This window comes from Gymnoscopelus microlampas, assembly GCF_963454915.1.
Source record: "Gymnoscopelus microlampas genome assembly, chromosome: 16".
NCBI lineage: Eukaryota > Metazoa > Chordata > Actinopteri > Myctophiformes > Myctophidae > Gymnoscopelus > Gymnoscopelus microlampas.
In genome coordinates this window covers 37,602,016-37,627,760 of record NC_139953.1, presented here as the reverse complement: position 1 = coordinate 37,627,760, position 25,745 = coordinate 37,602,016, and the positions used below count along the sequence as shown (strand labels likewise).

The following is a 25,745-nucleotide window of genomic DNA, read 5'->3' as shown; positions in this document are numbered from 1 at the left end:
TAACATGTGGGAGTGGTCTGGCCTGCTGGCGATACCTGGCCCAGCAACACAAAGATAATCTATTCCTACCTGAAGAATATGCTATATACTTTCCTCTCATTTATGTTGAGTGACAGGCACATCATAAATCAGGCAGCCGGGTGCACAGTGTGGTGCTGTCTGAACCCCTCACAGTGCAATCAATATGTAGGACGTGGCTTTGAATTTGGTGAAACCAAGCAGGAGGATGACAGTCATTCAGACTCCCTGAATCCCTTATTAGTCCCTTGTGTCAATTAATTGTCTTTATCAACAATCAATTAAAAGGGTATACAATTTTAAGAGAGAGAGAGATCTTAAAATGTTTGTACCAAGTGACTGCTAAACGTAAAAAAGTGCTATTTACTGAAAAAGCTCTATCTATACAAGGTACCCTTGCCTACATGTACGTAGATGTGATTATTCCTAAGAGCAAATGCACATTTTCACGGTCTCATAAGCTGCAATGTGACAAAGCTCTGTTTATGCAATACAATTATTTATTACCTTTTAATTGTGCATAATTTCTCATTTTATTGTTTTTATTTTACACTTGATTTGGCAATGTAAACATATGTTTTCTCATGCCAATAAAGCTCCTTTGAATTGAGAGAGAGAGAGAGAGAGAGAGAGAGAGAGAGAGAGAGAGAGAGAGAGAGAGAGAGAGAGAGAGAGAGAGAGAGAGAGAGAGAGAGAGAGAGAGAGAGAGAGAGAGAGAGAGAGAGTCAATCGCTGTCCATGGTGCTAGGCTACCCCAGGGTGTTTGCTTTATGTGCATGGCTAATTGACTGACGTTTAAGCAAGGTCATTGAACAATTAATTACAGTTAAATTAAAGCAGTAATCATCTAATTACATGACGTGGCTACTGGCTAACATACAGCAACATTAAATGGTGCTGGTCCAGACTGGGATCATTTCACTTTCCAGGTTGCAGATGCTGTTTGGATCTGGAGCGGATATACAGAAACTATGGAACTCAGTGGACGTTAGATTGGGCTAAAACTTTGCCCAAACATGAACCGATGTCATAATGCTGACATTATAGATCAGTGGTTCTCAACCTTTTTCATGCCAAGGACAGTCAGTGTTCAGAGGCCTGACAAATCAAGATTTGAGAATGTTCTTTACACAGAAACACTCTGTTTATTGAATACTTAAATACGAATGATTGTATTTTCAATTGATTCTAGATAGATCTTTCCTGTAATCCAGTGACATTCAACATGCCTGAGGAAGCTTGTGTGTGTGTGTGTGACCGAAACTTTGCTCAATAAATCCATGCATGTACCGTGCAAGATGCAGTGTGCGGGTTATCTTTTATTGTTGATGTTCACTGTTCCACCTGCTTTTAGACGTTTTAACCTAGGTGTGCGAACGTTTTGTACTAATTCAGAGACATTCAAATCTTCAAAATCAAAGAGCTACGTAGTTTTTCCTTTTTGTGAATTGCATTAATTTACTAAAATGTAAAATGTTTCTAATTTACTCATTTGTCTTTGTCTGTATTCTGCATTCTACTGCCGTGTTTTTTCAAGCCGTGACCCCCCATGATAATCATATTTGAACTGGGGACCCCCAGTGACAAGCAATTAAATTTAGTTTGACTCGGTTCCACAGATAAATATTGTGAAAATACAAATCTACAAGCTCGCAACGCAAGGCCTTGTCGGTAGGCTAGTAGGTCTCGACAGCATTGGAAATGAGGGAAACCTCAACTGTCTTTTTGAGAAATAAATTAAGTTTTGAAATGAAATGAAATTATTGTTTTTCTTTTATTACGTTTCAGGAGACATTGCAGGAACACAATTATGGAACCATGTGAGAGCATTTCTTGAAGTGATGTGACTGGTATAACCTTGGGTTATATAGCTACCTGGCCATGATATGAATCCAACATATTCACAATCTTTATTTGTTTTAGTTTAATATTATTTTTTCTGTATTTATTTGCGGCCTGCCTTGTCGTCAATGTTTAGAATGTGTTTTTATGCATCTTTTCTAAGTTGGAAGAATCCGCGTCATTTGCTTTGTCTATGAGCTAAAAGTGTGATTCTAATAAGGCCTCTCCATGCAATGTGGGATTCCTCCTTCCTCACTCGCAGAGCACAGGAGCAACTGATTGGCAAAGGATTGACAATATTTGAACTTGTCCAGGTGAGGTTATCTATATAACCCAAGGTTCTACCAAAATCACTTTAACCCATTAAGACCGGGAAAGCTTCTGTAACCATTATTTTATACTTTGGCTATTCAAAAACAGCAGATATACAAGCACACAGCGGCGACAATACAAAGTCTAAACCAGTTGTGCTATAAACACGCCCCCTTCTGTGGTCAACGCGGAAGTGCCTTTTTCAAACAACCGCGGACTCTTTTTTTTCGCCGATAAAGTATAGTTTTGGACCATGACGGAGGCGCGCCGACTCAGCAGACCTTGAGGCCGAGGAGACGCGCCCGAGCGCCTCCAGGCGCGAGTGCCCGCGTCGACCGGCCAATGGTCTGCTAGTCGACTCAGCGCCGTTCGAGTTGTGTACCGATAGGGACAGAATAGTATATAATGTTTTGGTGAGAGCGTTTGCCCCAACTGTCACTCAAAGTGGCTACTGGCCAATCACAGCGCGTCCTTGCACAAGCGTATTGGCCAATCATGCACAACTGGTTTAGCCTATGGAGTCACGCCACACAGCGCCTCACTTTGTGCCGTGCTACGAACTTGTAGATCTGCTATGTTTGAAAAATCTTGAAAATGTGTGCAAATCTTTGAATATACATTTTTAAAGCGAACATTTTTAACTCAAATCTTTACTTCTGGGTGTCCCTAAAACAACATATTTTAGGATGGGGGTCGATGGCCAATTACATATAAATTTTGACATGAAAAAGATTGCGAACCACATAAAACTGTTAGGATTTAGAAGACATTTGTAAAATCTGCCTCAGGTCTTAATGGGTTAAAACTACGACATAAACCGCTGAGCTGCCGCTGTCAGCAGCATTCATTAGAACATAATCGCTCAATCACACAGACAGTTTTGGTTAAGCGGCCGGGATCAAACCCAACAACATCCATCTATGAATCAACAAGTCGCGTTCCATTGCCCATCGTGACCTCAGTCTTCGTTCACCAACGTCTTTCTCGGCGACAGAACAAGGTCCTTCAGTTCGGGCGTCAGGGACTTCAGCTCGCTGCGGATCGCCTGGGCCTCCTCGTCCTTCTCGGCGCTGTCCTCGTCCTCTCCCATCTCCTGCTTCTTCCCGCCGCCCTGGCCCAGGGTCACCAGCTGCTTCACCACCAGGCCCTGATAGCGAGACAGCAGCTGGTGCTGCTCCTGAAACACATGGACACACACACACACACACACACACACACACACACACACACACACACACACACACACACACACACACACACACACACACACATTTCAGTGCTAGAACTCGGCAAAGCAACCATGCCATCGCAAGCATTACACACTGCCACATGGCGGTGACAGCTTGCCTTTTATGATAACTGTTCAGTTACATACCCAGTTTTTAACACATTCTATTATGAAATAACCACATCAATAAAGGCTTTTAAACTTTTTTCACCAGAGGAGTGCCTTGTTTTTTTTCCTTTGTTGCAACTGTTTTAGGGGGGGGGGAGAAATCACGGCACCCCGTCTTTAAATCTTTTTACAACTTCAGTTACTAGTTACTTTGTAGATTTTGATTATTATTACAAAACATGCATTAACCACTTCAGCCATATACATACATAGACTATTTGAAAATAGGCTATTTGAAAATGGCCGATCTACAAGCTCACAACGCGACGCAAAGCGACGCGTTGTGAGCTTGTAGATCTGCTATTTTCAAAGCATTTTTATATATTTGGAAATATTTGTGAAATGGGACATTCTGCAAAATGAGTACTTGTACATTGTGGTATTGGTACTTTTACTTAGTAACAGTAAGCAGTGGCGTGCACAGACATTTTAAGGGGCAGGTGCTCAAGTAAATTATATTTTTTTTGTTTACTTGGTCTGCTCTTTTTTCCCTATACACCTATACCTCTTTGCCAAAAATAGCAGATCTACAAGCCCACAACGCCTTGCAGCGCGAGGCGTTGTGAGCTTGTAGATCTGCTATTTTTGGCTAAAGTTCTCCTCAGAAAAGGGATGCTAGGTTTCGAGTGGTTATGGTAAAAAGAAAAATCATATCACATAAAGATTTGGCGGACCCCTGTAGTAACTCTGAGGACCCCCAAGGGGTCCCGGACCCCCTGTTGAAGACCCCTGCTGTAAACTGAAAAAACTTTTTTTTCTCTTTTTTTCAAAAGGGCACTTCTGGTCAAGAGGGCAAAGGGGGTAGGTGCTCTAGCACCACCTAGAGTCTATCTGTGCACGTCCCTGACAGTAAGTACAAAATGTGAGTACTTCTTCCACCACTGCTAGTTACTAAACCATGCATGTATTCACTGAGTGATTAGGTTCACGGCAGCAGTACCGGCGGTATGCGTCCGGTGAGCGTGCCGACGATTTGAGGCACACAGCGTCCTGGCGCATGGAGCATGCAGTTGGTGCTGGCCTGGAAGAGCAGAACGCTGGTCAGGTGGAGGGCCAGGGCCGGGTCTTCTGTCTCTTTCAGCTGCTCCATCAGCGCTTGGCGGTGCAGGAACACGGCCTGCCTGCAAACGGCACACATGAACACTTGTGTCAGTTAGGCCTGTCACAGTTATTACATACATCAGACCTCTGGAGCTTGTTCAGAAAGCTGCAGCTCGTCTGGTGTTCAACCGCCCCAAGTTCTCCCACACAACTATCCTTCTCCGTTCTCTACACTGGCTCCGCGTAGCAGCTCGGATCCAGTTTAAAACCCTGGTGCTAGCCTATAGGGCAGTGAAAGGAACGACTCCTTCCTACCTCCGGGCTATGGTTGATGCCTACACCCCTGCCCGACCACTTCCCACTGAAGTCAGGACAGCAGAGTCACTGCCCATCTTTCGCCGCAGGCTGAAAACCCACCTCTTCAGGAAACACTACCCCTCCTCTTTGTCTGGCTTACTTGTTGTTAACTAGTTGTACGAACTCTTGTTTTATTGTTGTACTGTTTTATTGGATCTTGTTTAGACGATACACTTTTTGTATTAGCTCGTGCTCATTTGATTTAGCTATTTTGTCTCATCTGTTTAAGAAAGTAGGTAGCTGATATATAGCACTTTTACCTTAGCGCTAGGTATACTCTTGGTTGCTTGTTTTTGCAGGAAATGCTCTTAAGACTTCTGGTGATTAGTAGTTTCGTTCCCTACCTATGTTGAATGCACTTATTGTAAGTCGCTTTGGATAAAAGCGTCTGCTAAATGAATGTAATGTAATGTAATGTAATACTTGTCTAATCGCAATTATTTGAGATAATCGTCATAATTATTTCCATGTTAAAGTTTTTCATATATCTTCAAACATTTTCATAAGTAGTGGAAATAGCCAATCTATTGGGTAGGGCTATATGCACTGTTTTTGTTTTAGAAGTATAAAGTTATAAAATGATGTAATTTATTTGTCATATCTGCCCTGTGCACCTTTTGTTTACGAAGCTTAAAAGCCAAACAGAAATGTAATTTTCATTCATAATGTTCGGCTATTTTCACTATATTTATCAGTGTAACCGAGTCGAACTAAATTGAATGCAACTCCTACTCCTACAATTCTAAGTGATTGTCAGGGTGGGGGGTCCCCAGTTCAGATTATGATTATTTGGGGGGGGGGGGGGGGGGGGGGGGGGGGGGTCTGAAAAGGTTGAGAACCACTGTGTTAGAACAGCATCCAGTATTTGTGCTGAACAGTAAGTTTATTATTATTATTATTATATATATTACCTGTCCCTTTTCTTGTCTCCCTTCTTCAGCATGAAGCCACACACCTCAGCTGAAGTGTCAACGTTGGTTAAAAAGTCTTCAATAATCTGTGAAGGAGACATGGTAGATAAATAAACACATACATAAAAACGTATACAAGCTGCTATGTTGAAGCATTACATTTCATCCTTTATGCAGACCATCTGATGCCAGAAAGCAGCTTACTTTTCCATTCAGGCAGTTGTGCAGCTTCATAAGAGGTCCTTTGGTTTCGTCTGGTAGCTTTCCCAATATCTTCACTCTAGCCTAAAGGACGACAGATGGGGAATTCAATGAGACTTACTGTACAATCAGCAAGCATGTAGGGGTTAACTGACTTGTCCCAAGGAAACTGTGCCGTACAACAGTGTCACGCGCCAAAGTAGCTGATCTAAAAGCTCACACCGCTTGTAGGATATTTTCGACTATAATGACATGCCCAAAATAGGGACGACAGGGTTAATGTGCATGGACCTCTGGGGCTATTCAAAGTAAAAGGATGACAGAGTGACCTCATTAGTGATGGAGTTGGCGTTCTCCACCGACATCATCAGCTCAGCAGCCAGGAAGTTGACCAGGATGTTGGTGACATCGGTGCATACGGTCTTCAGAACGTGCTTGGCGATGAGGACCTGGGTTTCATCTGCCAGATCAAAGTGGATCAGGGGGAATCAGTGGTGCAGAGTACATTTAAGTACATTTACTCTTGTACCGTACTTAAGTACAATTTTGAGGTGCTTTTACTTTACTTGAGTATTTCCATTTTTCAATACTTCTATTCCACTACATCTCAGAGGCAAATATTGTACTTTTTACACAATTTACTACTATTACTTACTTTAGTTACTAATTACTTTGCAGATTTAGAGATTTGTAGTATTGCAAAACATACATTAACCAGTTAAGCCCTATTTTATACTTACGTTATTTGAAAATAGCCAATCTACAAGCTCACACATCACGAAAAGAACTGTTTACATGTGTCGTAAATGCATTATAGCTACATTCATAATAGCTTTATTTCTGCCACTTTAATTATATTCTGATGACAACATTTTGAATATTCAGACTATTACTTTTGACAGTATTTCTATATTGTGATATTGCTACTATTAAATTTACTAAGCCTATTAACCCATTAAAACTGGGAACGCATCCGTCTAACCACTTTAACCATTATTTTATACTTTGGCTATTCAAAAATAGCAGATCTACAAGCTTGTAGATCTGCTATTTTTGAAAAATATCTTGAATATCTTTGAATAGATATAAATGTTTTAAAGCGAACATTTTGAACTCAAATCTTTGCTTCTGGGGGTCCCTGGAACAATATTTTAAGGTGGGGGTCCGTGGCCAAAATACATATCATTTTGCCGGCCCTTGACATGAAAAAGTTTGAGAACCACTGATTATATCAACATACGTCTTTTCAAAAAACAAATAGGATTTAGAAGACATTTGTAGAATCCCCAGAAGCAAAGATTTGAGTTAAAAATGTTATAAAATATATATTCAAAGATTTTATTCACAAATGTTCATGATTTTTCGCAAAAATATCAGATCTACAAGCTATGAGCTTGTACATCTGCTATTTTTGAATGGCCAAAGTATGAGATAATGGTTAAAGTGGTTAAAATCTAAAATGACAGATGTCTCTCGGTTTTAAAGGGTTCAAAAAAAGTACTTCTTCCACCACTGGGTGAAGCGGCGTTCAACCGCGGTGACCCATGTGTTCACATCCAGCGGCAGGCAGATTCAAAGAGTGGCTTACTGCACCTGAGAAGAACTTGGTGCCCTTTTCAAAGAGGCGGATGTTGTTGTAGAGGTTGGTGATCTCCTCCTGGAGGTCTTTCATGCTTTTCTTCTTGTTGGCTCCTGATGGAGAGCTGCTGGAGGACATGAACACTGCCCGCACCACCTCCTGGTAGGTTTTGGTCAAAGGCCTGCGGAGAAAGAGACATGCTTCCATGTTAGATGGTGAGGACAAAAAATGTTATACTTCTGGCTTGGATATTGGAGAATATGAACAACTATTACAGTCTGTTGGTAAAAGTCTTGCCATCTTACACCTTTTTTATTGTACTTTTAGTAAATATAATGACTATACCGTCAGCTTAAAGTTGGGGTGGTAAAATACATGATTTAAATACTTAATCATAAGGTTGTGTAACGTTTAAGAAAGAAAGAAAGAGTAAAATGTGAAGGAGAGTTGGAGTCAAGTATCGTATTTATTCTCTCACAATCTGCATTACCTTACTAACTGTTCCGCCAGCTCAGAAAGAATTTCTTCAGGGCAGTCACTCAGTCGCTCTTCTAAGACGGCCACTATTTCCTCCAGGGTCATAAAAGGGACTTCAGACGGTTTGCCACGACCTGTAGGGAAGAGTAAAGCAAAACTAATTGGTCTCAAGGGAGCACTACGTTTACCTTCAGTCTAACACAAAACAGTTTAATAACCCAGTTTAACCAACCAGGCATTAAGCTCTTGTTAAATCAGAGGGCCTAAATGAACAACGTTTAGGCCTCGACTATACGCATATGGATACTTTTCTAAACAGATATTTAAAATAAATAAATGAAATAAAAATTATTCCTATCCACATGACTTTAGTTTACAAAATGATCTCCGTACACACATACACGCAAAAACACGGAAGCGAGTTCCCCATCAGCAGCAGATCAGGGATGCGCTTCTGTGTTAAACTCAGAATAGGATGTCAAAACACCTGATTTAAAGGGTTGTTTAAAAATGTACCAGTAACCTTGAATTTGAATCTGTCAAAAATAGAATGTGTTTTTAGTGCTAACCCCCAACCACCAATTATGTATGGCAATTCTATGTGACGGAGTCACAGAGCCGCCCAGAGCTAGAGCGAAGTGGGGTCACAGATGGGACTAATCTGGTGGACATTAAACCACCAGAAAGACACTGGTCGCTAGTGAAGTGGTGCAGTTGATGCAGCAAGTTAAGTTGTAAACTTGTAATTAGTCCTAGCGATTGGTAACGAAACATATCCACCATTATTGGGCATACACAAATTGATCTGTGATGTCATCGTTTCTCCAAACGCTCCGTTTTAGCAGATACATGGCTACGATCTTCACTTCAGAATGCTTTAAAACAGTTTGGTGACCTAAAACAAAATTTGGGGCGGTGAATTTAAGCCCCCTCCCCCTCAACCAGATGAACCCTAGCATCCCTATTCTGGGCATGTCATAATAATAGGTGAAATAATTCGGTGAAAATAAAGCGCATTGCGATGCACTGTAGATTGGCTATTTACACCAATTTTTGATTTGTTGTAGAGGGAAAAAACAAGGGGACCGAGTGCAAATATCTAGGACCCCCGGTCCACTATGTATGTATATAGGGTTTAAGTACACTGTGGCCATAACCATACTTTGTTGGGAAGGTCCGGTCTCTTCATCGCTGTCTTCATCCCTCCTCCCTCCCTTCTTCTTGGTTTTGCGTATCCGGAACTCTCTGGCGTTGCCACCCCCGCCAGCTTTCACACTGCCGCTGCCCTCTGGAATACAACGTAGTACATGAGGGACGGAAATGATCAACAAATGATGGTTCATTCTGGATGCAAGTAACAACATCATCAACATTGGGTTTAAATGGCTAGAAAGGTGCCGGGTTGAAAAAACAAGAAATGTAGGAAGTAGAGAAACCCACACACATTCTCTCATGGAACCATATATTAACCCATTAACACTTAACCTGCCTGAGTTATTTCAGATTTTTGCAGTTGTCTGCCAGAGATTTTTCATTGAAATTAAAAAAGGACTCGGGAGCCGAGATACAGAATTTTTAAGTTTTAAGTTAACAAGGAAGTGGATAGGAGTTTATTTTTCTAAAAACGCATATATGCGTTATTGGCAGAAAATGAGTTAAGACCCGAAGCCGATTCTACAAATGTCTTCTAAATCCCAACAGTATTCCGAAAAAAAAACGTATGTTTCTATATCAGTGGTGCTCAAACTTTTTCATGTCAAGGACCCCCAAAATTATATGTATTTGGCCGCCGACCCCATCTCAAAATATTTTGTTCCAGGGACCCCCAGAAGCAAAGATTTGAGTTAAAAAACGATTTTTCAAAAATAGCAGATCTACAAGCTCATAGCGCGGCACTCGGTGCCGCGCTATGAGCTTGTATATCTGCTATTTTTGAATAGCCAAAGTGTAAAATAATGCTTTTTAGCTCAAATCAAGAAGTGACACAGACGCGTTCCAGGTCTTAATGGGTCAAACAAATTATGGTTATTTAGTTATTGATTTGCTTTTTAATAAAATACTGTGCTATCATGTGAGAACGTGTGTGGGTTTCCGTACTTCTGACCTAAAAAAGGTTTTAGCTAACCTGTGGTCTTCTTCCTGCGCTCTGCCTCTTTCTTTTCCTTTCTAGAAGGACCAGTGACTTCCGTCACCACAGACGTCCGCTTCAGATCTTCTTCGGTTACCAGAAACACTGGGTTGTTCTTGACTTCCTGAAACAGCACGGCGCTAAAACATTACCGACATGGACATTTGCATGTTCAATATAATAATAAATACAAAGCTTTTCATTCGATATGGTACTTCACCTTAAATATATTCTTGTGACGCAGCCACTGTGTTATAATTTTGCACACAACATGATTGCAGGCCTTTTCTGCCTTCTTGAAGTGATGGGGAAATAACAAGCTGTATGTAACATAGGTGTTGTAAAAGTGCGACATCTAGTGGCTGAATGTTGTCTAGCACAACCTGTAGCTAATTCTAATGTAGCAGATCTAGTTATTGAGGTGTGTTCTACAGTTGCACTGCTAAATGTGAACCCTATCGTCCCTATTCTGGGCATTTTATAATAGGCTAACATTCGCCAATAATTGGCAAACATTCGCCGAAAATAGCCAATCTACAGGCTCACAGCGCGAGCGTGTAGATTGCCTATTGGCAAAGATATTTGGTGTAGAGGGGAAAACGGGAGGGGAACCAAGTATAGACGTCTGGGGGTCTCCGGTCAACAAATTAAATAGCGTTTAAGCGGTTAAATGTCACCTGTAAATCTTTGAAAAAGAAAGCTGTACCATTTGAGCTTTAAGCTGCATGGCGTCATCAAACAGAGAAAGGCAGTTGCTGATGAACTTCTCGCTGACGACCACCGTGTCACCCAGCACCCTGGCAGTAGACTGCACATTGACGTTCCTCATGGCCTGGTTGATCAGTATCACGCCGTCCTCCACCGACAGACAGCTCGGCAAAATCGACTACGTCAAGGAGAGAGAAGGGTGCCAAATGAGTTAGTGTATGAGAATGTAAAGAACTAGAGGTGCGGGTCGCTACGCGACCCTTCCGTCTAGTCGCTGGCGCGAGGCTCTCGTGTAGTGGGCTGTAGACGTTTTCGCCACGCAAACCAAAAGCGAGAGCAACAGCAGTGTTTGTTTCGAGACGCAAACCGAAAACGAAAGCAAACTGAGAGACGGACACATTTCATCCGTTCATCTATCTATCTATTGACACAGGCTCTTGCAGGACCAGAATGTGCGGCACAGATTGATGAATAGCAGGCCGCTCAGCCCAGCGAGACGGCGTTCGCTGCATTCAACCCTCCCAAAGAGTCAGACAGACAGTATTTGGATGGGGGGCGGGGTTGCCGGGGTTGCCATGTCCAGGAGTTGTAAGCGTGAAGTGGCGTGTAATTGGTTAGGGAAAGTGCGTCCACGCATGCGCAGGGCGGTGTTTTTGCATCAAGCTGGTTGCTTGTTGCTCGCGCGCAATCTGGCAACAGTGATGGAACTTACACACACGCAAACATTCGACACTGGATTCAAATTGTAAGGTAGATGACTATTCAGAATGAAGAATAAGTTGTCTGATGTGTAACCTTCTTCCTATAACTGGCTCATTTTTTTACGTTAACGACAAAAACCCTAGCGTCCCTCTTCTGTGTATATCATAATAGTCAAACATTCAGTGAAAATAGTAGATCTACACGCTCATGACATGTCAGCTTGTAGATTGCCTATTTTCAGAAGAAAGAAAACTTTGTAGAGGGCAAAAAAAGCAGGTGACCAGACGACCCTGGGGGGGATGTACGCATATACTGTAGGGATTAAGCTCCGGACACACACACACACACACACACACACACACACACACACACACACACACACACACACACACACACACACACACACACACACACACACACACACACACACACACACACACACACACACACACACACACACTCCCGACCCTCTTATAGACCAGTGGTTCTCAACATGTGGGTTGCGACCCATGGTTTTGGGGGGGTCCCCAGATGACAGTGAAAAATGTTTTTAAAATGTTTTTACTAAAAAAAAAAGTAAAGAAAATAAATGAAAAAAGACCAGAAAGAGGCAAACGCATTGCATTGCGAGGCGTTGTGAGCTTGTAGATCAGCTATTTTCACAATATTTATCTGTGGAACCATGTCAGACTAAATGTAATGCCTCAACTCTTACAATTCCAAGTGCTTGTCTGGGTGGGGCCGGGGTCCCCAGTTCAAATATGATTATGTTGGGGGGTCCCCAGTTAAAATATGATTATTTTGGGGGGTCGCGGCCTGAAAGGGTTGAGAACCACTGTTATAGATGGCTAGCCTCTTGCAGAGCCATGCCGTAAAAAAAGTAATTTGTGTAATACATTCCTGTAAGAGTAGAAGTGCGGTGTTTAAGCACCTGGATGTCAGCCCACGTAGCTGAGCTGACTGCCTCCTCCACCGAGGCCTCCACCTGGTCCACTAAGGCCTGGCCCACACATGCAGCTCGCAGGAATAACAGCTTGTTGGATTTGTAGCGCTTCTTAATGTAGCTCGCTGGGTCAGGGATCCCCAACCGGACCAATGCATCAAACTCTGCATGGATTTACACAGAAGAAGAGTTAGGTGGATTTGCAGCCCAAGCTTTGTTGTTACACAGTAAAATCCTCAGTAATATTAACCTCTTAACCCATTAACACCGGGAACGCATCTGTGTCATTTTAAGATTTCTTTGGCTATTCAAAAATAGCAGATATACAAGCTATTTTTGAAAAGTCGTGAACATTTTGTGCAAATCTTTGAATATACTGTATATTCTAAACGTTTATGTTGCTATATCAGTGGTGCTCCAACTTTTTCATGTCAAGGACCCCCAAAATGATAAGTATTTGGCCGCGGACCCCTATCTCAAAATATATTGTTCCAGGGACCCCCAGAAGCACAGATCGGAGTTAAAAAATGTTCGCTTTAAAACGTATATAAAAATTTTGCACAAATTTTCTAGATAAAAAAAAAATAGGTGCGGGGCACTCATGACACTCATGAACGCATCGGCAGGCGACACATTGAGCTTGTAGATCTGCTTTTTGACAAATGTTGCCCCCAGAATAGGCATACTGTGGGGTTCAAGTCATTAAACTTCGTCACGGATAGTGGAAAATAATCATAATCTACAAGATCACACCACATTGCCATGCGACGCGTTGTAGAGCTTGTAGATCTGCTATTTTTTTTAATGTATACCCTCACTCACAGGCCTAATTAACACAGATGATTTTTATTGTGTATTGTCATTATGTAAAAAGAATAATATTTGAGAACATGGTAAATAATTGAAGAAAGAGTACCCAGATATCCGTTCTGCTTGAGGAAGGAGTCCACCCATGCATTCTGTGTTTTGGAGTAAATGTCAGGGATGTACACAGCCTTGTCCTGGCGGCCTCCCACCACAGCACCTTTAAGACGTCCACTATTCACCAGCTCCTCCAAGACAGCTGGCAAAACCAACATGGAAGCAGCATTATTACACATACAGTACTGTAGCTATAGCCTGGTAAACCCTCCCTCCGGAAATCTCATTTCCATTTGATTTCAGGAAAGAGTCTGGTCTGAACCGCCTTTCTGCAATAATCGCTGTGGGCTGGAGTTGGGCGGGAGTAATACCGTTGACTGACAACCCCTTCAACCAATGATCGTTTTTCCCCTTCAGCCAATCAGCAGTTCATTTTGACGAGCTCCAGACTATGTGACGCAACGGGACTTTTGGGACGGCCATGCCGAAAATAGGTTGCCTTATTGGGATACATGCGTGTCACTCCCCGCCCCTGCCGGTTCTCTAAATTTATATTTTTAAATAGGCTCTGTCATGATTAATTGACCACATATATGAAGTTAAACAACTAAATTCTATCCAAACGATATGTTAATAGTAAATTCCGTGCCTCAAAAAAGAAGTTTGAGACCGTTTTAAGAACAAAACTAAGAAGTGACGGCACTCGGACAACAACAATGGCTGCCGTTCGTCTTTTGTCGGTGGCTCTCAGGCTGCACTCGGGTTCATTCGGGCTCTCTCGAACTCGCCACCTGATTGGCCAACTGTCGCTGTCAATCACAGAACAATGAGCGACGACGCTGATAGGCTCGTCGGCTCGGCGAGCAGAGCGATTATTGGAGAAAGGCGTTTCAGACCAGACTCTTTCCTGAAATCAAATGGAAATGAGATTTCCGGAGGGAGGGTTTACCAGGCTACTGTAGCTAGGGTTGGGATCCAGAAAACGGTCCAGGTTTATCACACTGTCAGAGGTGGTATGTAGACTTCACGTCTGCTATACAAATGAAATACTGGTGTTTCTCAAACTTTCAAATTTCAAGGACCGCCACAACTCTTGAGAGCGTACAAATGGAACCAAATGGACCCGTGAGGGTCCATTTGGTTCCATTTGTACGCTCTCAGAGTTACAGACCTGTAACGGTCCATTTGGAACCCCCAAAAGTAATCGTTGAAGGGAACCGTTAAGGAATCGGACCGCTAAGAGGGAATCACTAAGGAAAAGGAATCATTAAAATCCTAAATGATCCCAACCCTACACACAGCAGGCTATAAACTACCAGATCTCATATGCTACTGTACGTTGCGACTGAAATGAATAATTAAGTCAACAAAATGAAAGAACTGCTTACAATATAGAAGATGTTCCTGGAATCCAAACGTTCCAATCATGGTGGTGACAGGTGTTGGCCTTTAGAATACAACAACAACAACAACAGTAGGGGATTCAGTTTAGAACATGAAACAAAACAAAAGGAAAATTCTGCTCTAATAATGCTTAGAAGATGTTTGGGGGGGGGGGGGGGGGGGCGCGTACCGAGTGATTGCACTGAAAAGCCCACTGATGCGTGCCTTGTGCCGCGCTACAAATCCTTGTGTAAATATGACACCCCTGTTGTACTGGTCCATTTCCCCCTGGATCTGCTTTCCTATACGCCTTGACAACTCCTACCATATAAAAGATAAAACACACCATTACACATGTCCTCATTTATCAAGATGCTTTTGGCATGAAAAGACACATTAAGATAAAAGTAGTGAGTCTTTTTAGGGAGCCAAGAGGTACCAATGAAGTATCAAACCGCAAGCAGTGTACTATGTGATTTAACGAATGATCTGGGTGAGTATTTAACCAAAGCTTGCTTTCAAAATAGGGATGCATAATATTGAATTTTTGACCAATATAATTATGTTCAAATCAATCATTACAATACCAATATTACAATACACGTTTCCAGTAGGGTTTACCATACAGCTGTTATAGAGTAACTGTGATTCTGGGTGTACTGTAGATGCGAAACAGTACGGTACACCTGATTTATTAAGCCCTATTGATGCACGTATTAGTTCAAACAACTTAAATGTAACACTTATTTTACCTTAACATGTTTGCCTCCATATGCTTTTATGTTCTACAGTTATTCTTTTGAAAGCTTCCCCAGAAAACACTGATAAAATATGCAGCCTTCAATCATCAAAAAAGGGCTTTTTAAGCTTCGTATTCAAACAAAAATCAATTTTCAATAAATATTACAGTATAAAATATCTGCAAAAGTTTCTGGATTATTTTGCCGATACTGATTGTACCGATATTGCGTTGTAAGTAAATATTGGCATATACATTTTATTCCATAAGATTATGTATTTTTTATCGTGTGAGTTAAGAGTGGCTGCAGAGTGACTCACCTCTGTCAGGAAATCCCCTGGAAGGTCATAGCTTTTACAGAGATCAGAAATATTTATAAAACCGGCCCCTTGTAGTTTGTCGTTCACCTCCTCTGCTAAGCCGTCCAGGTAAGTACTACAGTGAACAACATTAGATAAATCATTTCAGTAAAAGTGAAAAGGCTAGGCACCATTTACTGTACGATTATAGTCTAATCATCTGGCATTTCTATGTACTTATTACAATACTTTTTTTTTCTCTCACTTCGCTTCACAGTCTGGCAAACCTCCTATCTCCGCGCACAAACGGGAGAAAACGACCCGCGGCTTCCGATTGGTCTGTGGAGGGGGCGGGACCAGTGTTAGCCAATGTGAAACTCGAGTCACTTCCCGACTTGCCTACGTAATGGAAATACGAGTCAAATAGGACCTTGGCTAGACTGAGTAGCGAAGTGAGAAAAACATGTGAATGTGGCGAATTCCATGTGTTCACAGCTTTGGTTTGATTTCAACCAGTCTACATTTCTAACATTAGCATCATGTTCATAATGAGACAAAACATGAACCACCTTATACTTACTTATCTATGAGTTGACCCAACACAAGGCGGACACCTCTTTCAGATTTTGTTATGTCGTGTGCTCTACTTTCAACATGGACCAAATCCACATTGATAATCTGTAGAGGGAAGGGTCATGACATGGTTTATAGGAGGTTTTAGCCAAGACAGTAAGAATACTATATAGAACATCTGTTTTTGGCATATGATTCATTAGCTGCTCACATATTTTTCACACATTTTGCTTTACAAAAGGCGTTTATGAGGGGCAACAGCATGTCAACTAGTCTAATAAAATAAGTCTGCTTGAACGCACCTGCTGGAGATCGACGATGTTGACACGCCCTGCGAAAACAGACAAAGTCTTATTATTCTTTGTCTCTAGATCAGTGGTTTTCAAAAGAAAGCAATTGCGTCCCAGGCACACTAATGGACACAAACTCTCAAGGCACACGAGCATTCACAATAAAAAATACCCGATTATGATCACAATGCATAGCAACATGTTTTGAGCTTGTAGATCTGCACATTTTTGTGTGGAACAAATAATTATACAAATAATTTACATTTTCAGCCTATGACAACATTCCAAGTTGAAAGTGGGAACAATATATCTTTTTCTAGGGTATACAATATGTGTCTCAGTGTGCGCACAAAGTACTGATATAGTTAAATACAAAATATGTCATTCATACATTCTTGTATAGTCACAAAATCCCAAGGCATGCCTGACTTCCCATCAGTGTGCCGTGTAACACTGTTTGGGAACCACTGGTCTAGGCTGTTTGAATGGACCACAATGAATGGAAACAAGGCCCTGGGGCTTTCTGTGTTAAGCCTCTTAGCAACATAACCTTTGACTGTACTACATGTACTGTTAATAATTGTGCTGATAAAGTATTTCAATCAATCAAACATTGCTGCTGACAATTTCCAGTTGCCATTCCAATAAGTTGTATGGTACTGTATGCAAATTGCAGTCAATGGGCTAAACATGCAATATAACATCAGCATGGTCCTTTTAAACATCAATTTATGCTGACCGTATCCAATGTTGTGGTACTATTGACAGTAACAAAATTGAAGGTTGAATTTAAACAAATTACCCAAATTGCTCAGCCCTAGTTGCCATTAGATTGAAAAACAAAATACCATAAGATGTATTACTGTGATAACCTACTCAACAGATGGCAGCAACATCTGATGGTACTGAACTATAGTATAGGTTGAACTTAGCCGCAAACAACTCTTAGATGCTATTTTTAATAATCTGGCATCTAGAGTTGCAATACCAACCCTTGACAGCTCATTCACCCAAACAGAAAAGTCCGATCTGTACAGAAAGCTTGGATGATCCTCTTTGTATCAGCCAAGTGTTTGTTTCATAAAAATCCACTGGTGACGTGTTATGAGCTACTACTCTGTCAATACATTCTGTGCAGGACTGCAGGTGATTTTCTAAGCGTTGGAGTTTGGAAGCGCTCGTTGGGAAATCACTCAACGCGTCGTGCTGCCTCCTGCATTATGTGCAATTTTGAAACAGGACCGTTGAGTGATTTCCAACGAGTGCAGATACAAAAAGGATAATTCAAGCTTTCCGTACAGCTGCAATGTTGGTGATTAATACTATGATATGAGACTTTTCTGTTTGGATGAATGGGCTGTCAAGGGCTGGTATTACACAACTCTAGATGCCAGATATTAACCCATTAAGACCTGAAGCTGATTCTACAAATGTCTTCTAAAACGGTTTTCTAAAAAAAACTTGCTATATCAGAGGTTCTCACACTTTTTCATACTTGTCAAGGACCCCCGAAATTATATGTATTTTGCCGCGGACCACCATCTCAAAATATGTTGTTCCAGGGACCCCCCAGAAGCAAAGGTTGGAGTTAAACATTTTTGCTTTAAAACATTATTCAAAGATTTGCTCCGATTGTCAAGATTTTTCAAAAATAGCAGATCTACAAGCTCGTAGCACGGCACTCGGTGCCGCGCTATGAGCTTGTAGATCTGCTATTTTTGAAAAGCCAAAGTGTAAAATAATGCTTTTTAGCTCAAATCAAAAAAGATGCGACACAGATGCGTTCCAGGTCTTAATTAGAAAAAATAGCATCTAACAGGTGCTTGCTTGCTATAGGTTGAACTGACCTCCATGGATGTACAGCTCATCTTTGATGTCCCTGCTGATCTGGGCTGGGGTGATGTACTCCTTCCCATCCAGCGTGTGCACCACGTCCAGCTTCTTCTCCAGGACCAACTTTGCAATGATTTCAATGCAGTTCCTCTCAGACAACCTGTTGGAATTGATCAAAATACATAAAGCGTTGTTATACATTACTGACACTACAATATAGCTGAAGAGATGTGAGGGAGCAACATATCGTTGTTGTCAGGCAGAAATTACCTTGTATCTCCATATTTACACTTTCGTAAATTAATACCCTACTTCATCATGAAATCGTAGTATCGCACAGAAGTAGTGAAAATGGTAACCGGATAGGTGGGCACCAAGGAAGAGTGGGCACCTAGGTGTTTCCAAAATGTTAAAAAATAAAATATTAGGAAAACAACTTTACATGATTGGTTCTTGTGGTTAGAGCGTCCGCCCTGAGACTGGGAGGTCCGGGTTCGAGCCCCGGCCGGGTCACACTAAAGACTCTAAATGGGCCCTAATAGAGCACCGAAGTCTGACGTAATTTACACATCCTACCTGGTTTGCGGTTTTCCATCCCCGTTCTGAATCCCCATAGATGTCTATAATATCGTGTCAAATAAGAACTGTGTTGCAAAAATAAACAAATGACCCCAGCGGTTTGACTCTTCAACTTGAAGCATCAACTGACGGTGAGAAAACGCTAATGTTACTTCCGCCGAATTGGTTACATTTTCGCCAGAAACAGACTGTATCAAATATAAGTGACCGACTATCATAAACGATACAGAGAGCCACCTCCCTGACAATATCGCCGAGACAGTTTGTTTATTTTTGGAACACATTTCTTATGAGACGATTCTAAGATGACCCAATGTTATTCTCCATAGAGAAATTACTTTGCGAACCAGAGGATGAACGAGTGACGTCAGGACTTCTGTACTCTATGCCTCCCTGCTTGGCACTCAGCATCAAGGGTGGGATTGGGGGGTAAGTCCCTGCGACATACTAGCGTCATGTCCATGGGGTGTAATTAAGAGTGACAATTAAGCTTGACTGTTTAAGTTGAAGGATACAATTAAAGGTAGGGTAAGTGATATTTTTTGGTTAAAACAAAAAGTATTTTGTTAAAAGGTTAAAGCACTATATTCTGATAGTAATCATTGCTATAGAGCAGGGGTATTCAACTAGATTAGGCAGGGGGCCACAACTGTAAAATAATTTGGAGTCGTGGGCCACACAGCGCACACAACTTGCGCGAAATTTTTCGGGTCTAATTCGGGTCTAATTCGGTTCTATTTGACCAATATAAATCAACCTTTTTTCGGGTCTAATTCGGTCTAATTCGGTTCTATTTAAGGTTCTAAGTTAAGTTCCAATGAAAGATGGCCTTTCAAGAACTAATGAAGGATAAATAATTTGAACTGTTTTAACTTTGATAACATAAATCAAAGTTAAAATAAATAATAATGATGAAAATTAAAAAATAAAAAAATTTTTTTTTTTTTTTTTTTTTTGAATATGGCCAGGGGCCACAAGGAAGCTCCTCGCGGGCCGCACGTGGCCCGCGGGCCGCCAGTTGAATATCTATGCTATAGAGTGTTTGTTCAGTAACAGGCGTCTCCCTGTTTCTCCAGCTCTTTAATAAACATTTTCCGGTAGGTGTCAAACTCTCAGCCAATCAGGAGAAAGTACCCATTTTTAAGCTTCATTTTTATAGTGTTCCAGTTCCAATTGTGTCTGCTCATTTCTTAGTGTCATCACTTCCAATTTCACTTGTTTAATCTATATCCTGATTGAGTTCTCTATCCTGGTTGGATAAAATTGGAAATGAAACTGAAACTAAAATGCATTTTCTGTTTTATAAAGAGCTGGAGAGACAAGGAGACTCCTAATACTGAACAAACACTCTATAGCAATGAGTACTATCAGAATATAGAGATATTTAACACTTATTTTAACCAAATAAAATCACTTAACCTACCTTTAAATCTGATAATCTATAATACAATTTGAATCCTGTCAGTATGTCGGTTGTATGTACGTTGCATCACTCTTACTGTCTGTCCCCGTGTGTGTAAGTTCCACTCTTTATATGGTTATGGCTGAGTCGTGTGACATGAGCGTGACGTCAGAGGTCCGTGCTCACAGGTCTGCCATGCCAGGTGTGAGTAATCACAAAGTGGGTTTTGGTCATTGCAGAGGTCATGCACGTCACCTGTTTGTCAAGTGGGTATTTTCATAGCCTGGCGTGGATTTAGGGGAGCACAAAACTCTCTCTCACACTGTGAGGTGCCGGTAATGTGGCACTGCCAAGTGGACGGGCCGCATAGCGGCCCGAACTTCTAGTGATGTACGTATGTATACTTTACATTACTTAACACCATTTTTCAAATATTTTATTTAAAATAGGCCTAGTCAATTTTACATCGAGGTGCCCAGATTGATTGATTAATTGAATACTTTAACAGTTTGTAAAAAAACAACACAGGAAGTACAGTTCAATACAAGGTCTGCTAAAAGGATTTTAAACCAGGGGTCTTGAACAGGGGGTCCTCAGAGTTACTACAGGGGGTCCGCCAAATCTTTGTGTGATAGGATTTTTTTATTGTACCTTAACCACTTGAATCCTATCATCCCTTTTCTGAGGAGAACTTTAGCCAAAAATAGTAGATCTACAAGCTTGTGAGCTTGTAGATCCGCTATTTTTGGCAAAGAGGCATAGGTGTAGAGGGAAAAAAGAGCAGACCACGTAAACAAAAAAATGTTGAATCTGAAACACAATTTTATACGATATAGAGTAGGGGGTCCCTGCTTCATCTCTCTCTCAGCTAGGGGGTCCTTGGCCTGAGAACGTTGAAGACCCTTGTTTTAAACCCATTTGTACTCAAATCATAGAAACATTTAATGACAGACAAATAGATGTCCATAGTGCCCACCTATCCTGTATCCTGACTAAAAGACATATGTCAGACTAGACTCGAGTGAAAGTGATATAGTACACTAGGCAGGGGGTCGTATCGTATGACGGTACGTGTGGCTCGCAGATCTACAAGCTCACGACAACATGTTACGGATTCATTGATATTATAATGGCTTGCTTTGTTTATGTCCAGGGTTGAGCTCTAGGGGGTACGGGCGGGTACGGCGTACCCTTAGTTCTGAGACTGTGGGGGCTGGGGGCTCGCGCGTGCTCCACATGCACTCACCGTCAGCGGCGGTCGTTAACACCTTAAAGTTTAAACAATAGCCTCTGAAGGTTCGCGCCGTCAGTGGCGAGACATTCTCAATAGCGTCTACCTGGCTGCTTTGCATAACATTAGGCTACTGGAGAAAAGCCATGGACTTGAATTGAATGTGCACTGCAGAGTGTGAGGGGGATTGCTTAGCAGAGCACCCAGTTCTCTGAGACAAGACAAAGACAAGGTGTCTGATTATTTTAACTGCTTATGTGTGGGTGAGTATGTAAAGGGATTTTATATAAAACTAAAAGGAAAATAAAATAATTGATTAATTGAAACAAAAATAAAAACAACAAATTAACAATGCAACAAAATAATAAGAAATATAAATACATTAATAATCACATGTTGAATACAGTATTAGTAAGTGGCTATGTGCACATGCCTGCGCACGTGCGCGCGCACGTGACGTCATAAAATACAGTACCCTTAGTTCAAAAATCCACAGCTCACCACTGTTTATGTCTGGAAATCAGAAGAATCAAAAGAATCCTGAAGAACACGTTAGCATAGCAGCTGTGTTGCAGGGTTGCCAGATCTGCTTATTATAATTCCCCCCCGCAAGATTTTATTTGAAAATAGCCAATCTACAAGCTCACAACGCGTCTGAGCTTGTAGATCTGCTATTTTCAAATAGCTGATGTATTATGTTAAAAGTGCTCATGTGTCACATAGTTGCTTCTTTTGGGGCTGGTTTTCCTTAGACCTGGTTGCTTGTTTCTCTCACAGAATCTGGCAACACTGGCTGTGTGTCGTGTGTGTGTGGTTGTTATAACTTCTTACCTTTGCACCGTGTCAGTGAACTGTGCTCTCTGGAAGTCAGCAGCGAGGCGTCGGATCTCTTCCCACGCAGCCGCCATTATTATTATTGGAAGCTTTTATTATCCGTTTGCTTTTTAACAACAATTCTCTATGAATGAAACACTGCTGGTCTACCTAGCATGAGAGACCATGGAACTGTCTGTGCTCTGCTAACACACACGTCAACATTCAGTGACGACGGAGCTGTGTGTTCCGTGAGCAACAACCAGCTTGTCAAATAGAAGACTTCCGGTGGACGGTCTCTTCAGAATAAGAGTACCCTCTAGAGCAGTGGTTTTCAACCTTTTTAATGCCAGGGACCCCTAACTAAATTGATATACATTTGGCCGCGGACCGCCATCTGAAAAATGTTTTGTGCCAGGGACCCCCAGAAGCAAAGATTTGAGTTAAAGGAGGAGTTCACCCAAAAAATGACTTATTTTCTATCATTTACACACCCCATGAAGCCTTGATTTCATGGATTTATTTTTGTTTTTGTGGCATTCCTAAAACAATAATTTGATGACTGTGTGTATTTCCGGTAGGAGACAGCCGAGACACAAATAATCTACTTTGTGTCTCCTACCGGATACATTAGCCGGTAGGCTAATGAGTTGTAGGCCTACCTGTTCAAAGTTGGCATTTTCAATTGAGTGCTATAGCGCCACCTTTTGACGAAAGATTGTGAGAATTATTTCTTGATAGTTTTTCATGACCATCTACCATATGGCCGAGTTTCGTAAAAAGCGTATATGCACGGTTCAGCCAGAACTGCGAAAAGTGGCAGAGGAAGAAAAATAATGCCAATATCAAAACGGGTCCATGCTGGAAGCCTGGCCCCGTAACAAGCAAAATATACCTACACCAGGGGTCTTCAACAGGGGGTCCTCAGAGTTACTACAGGGGGTCCGCCAAAACTTTGTGTGCTATGATTATTATTTTTTTACATTAACCACTTGAACCCTAGCATCCCTTTTCTGAGGAGAACTTTAGCCAAAAATAGCAGATCTACAAGCTCACAGTGTAGATCGGCTATTTTTGGCAAAGGTGTAGAGGGTAAAAAGAGCAGACTAAGTAAACAAAAAAGTTTAATCTGAAACACAGTTTTATACAATTATAGAGGGGGTCCCTGCTTCATCTTTCTCTCAGCTAGGGGGTCACTATAGGTGTTTTTTCATGTTTGTAGCTGGCTGTAATCTTTCACTGAAGAGCATGCAGGGCAATGCTCAAATACACACAACAGTTCTATAGTGGTAAAAAAAAAAAGAAACAGTCAGACCTCTGTACCCTGCACGGTTTAACTGCTTCAGTGAATCTGAGACTCCTTGGACCATGTCATTCACTCATCTCTCCATCGCAGCTTCTTGCTCTCAGGAGAACCTGTTCCCCTGTCGTCAGCCTCCAGCACAGATGTACGCCCAGGCAAGGATAACTTTTTAGTTATCCTTTCATGCTCATTGTCTGATGTGACTTTAAGGTTGACATGTAAATCAGTGTGAATGCTAATGTGCACTTCATTATCATCATCAATGTATGATTATTTGTCTAATTGTTTGTTTTTAATGTCACCTTTTCTTCAATAAAGCCCTGCCAACTACACCATATGGCCTGTTCCTTGGAGGAGTTGTCAGGGTGACTGGTGTGGTTGTCATGGTTACTAACCATGTGTCATGTGTGTCAGAATGATTGGAGGGCGGAGTGTGTCATCAGTGGAGATCTGGCCCACCTGGATTGTCCTCTATATAAAAGAGGTGGCTGGATTTCACTCTTGTTCTCTCTCTCACCGTGAAGCTCACTGGGAGCACTCCAGCCATTTGGATTTTGCTTGTTAAAGAACAAGATCACTGTGGTAGAGGTTTGGGTTGTGTAGTTACCTTGTCATGATGTAACTCCAAAGGTGAACAAGAAATCTAAAATAATTGCTGTATAATAATTGAATAGAAATTGATCATTCAAAATATGCTCCTCATTGACATTGCACGGTGAAATGGCTCTCAAAGTCACTCTTTTAGCACGTAAACGAACATTAAATAAAAATGTCAACTTCCTGTTTATTTTACTATTTGAAGATCCAGATCCGCGGATCCAGTCCGAGTTCTTTTTAATAAAAATAGCAAAATCAACAGGATGTTAGCGTTTTTATTTAAAAAACAAACGGTACTGGGTTTGGTGATGTTCTATATAGTCTGAATCAACTTTATTTGCGTTCGTTTGTGCTAAAAGAGTGACTTTGAGAGCTGTTTCAGCCTACAATGTAATTCAATGAGGAGCATATTTTTTATTATCAATGGAGCAATTATTTTAGATTTCTTGCCCACCTTTGGAGATGCATCATGGCAAGGTAACTACACAACCCAAACCTCTACCAAAGTGGTCTTGCCCTTTAAGCACTGTTAACCACCCCAGTATCCGTATTGTGGGTATAGCTTTAGCAGAAAATAGCCGATCGACAAGCTCACTGCGACACGTTGGGAGCTTGTCGATCGGCTATTTTCAGTCAAAACTTTCCTCATAATAACACAAAACAGAAAATACACTAGTATTGAGCCCTGAGGCTCACCGGTTACCCATATGGGGTTAAGTTAGTTTTAATAAAAATAATTTAAACGTTCTTTGTTTGTGTGAGTTTCCTCATTTTGTAACAAACTAAGCCGTTTGCAACACTCTTGGTTGGTTTTTGCAATAAATACATTACATTTAAGTGGTTGAATTTATGTAATTTGTTATCCCTGAGTCACTAGAATACCTCAAAACGAAGTATGGAGCTCGGCCTATAATTGATCATTGATGTGATTGATATGCTGCATGCCATGAGTGCGAAGTGGTATTTTCTCAAACTTAATTCAGTTAATCAAAGAGGATCTGTGGTCATAATACAGCACTGTTTGAGGAACTATAGTTGAAAACTTAAGACATATTTTTTAATGTCCAGTCCAAAGTGAGAACAATGTAGCCTACTTGATTTAACACCAAAACTGCTATAGTTTTGATCATCTGAAACTAAGGAATTTATAAATGACAAAAAGGGTAAGAATTTTTTATGACATTACGAAACCTCTCTCTGTTTCCTTTCAATGAAAGTGTAAATCTG

General features: G+C 41.3%; 1 protein-coding gene across 1 annotated transcript; it reads right to left on the bottom strand.

Moving 5' to 3' along the window:
• Window positions 1–701: 701 nt before the first annotated feature.
• Window positions 702–22,833, bottom strand: ufl1 (UFM1-specific ligase 1). The gene is made up of 19 exons (XM_084083463.1): window positions 22,637–22,833; window positions 18,608–18,753; window positions 16,773–16,801; window positions 16,478–16,575; window positions 15,919–16,033; window positions 15,050–15,180; window positions 14,865–14,923; window positions 13,532–13,678; window positions 12,604–12,779; window positions 10,969–11,148; window positions 10,260–10,386; window positions 9,297–9,422; window positions 8,148–8,268; window positions 7,672–7,838; window positions 6,408–6,538; window positions 6,082–6,162; window positions 5,878–5,963; window positions 4,509–4,689; window positions 702–3,349 (listed from the first exon to the last, which is right to left on the bottom strand). The coding sequence occupies exons 1-19, from the start codon at window positions 22,711–22,713 to the stop codon at window positions 3,131–3,133; spliced, it is 2,397 nt and encodes a 798-aa protein (XP_083939589.1). The 5' UTR covers window positions 22,714–22,833; the 3' UTR covers window positions 702–3,130.
• Window positions 22,834–25,745: the final 2,912 nt, after the last annotated feature.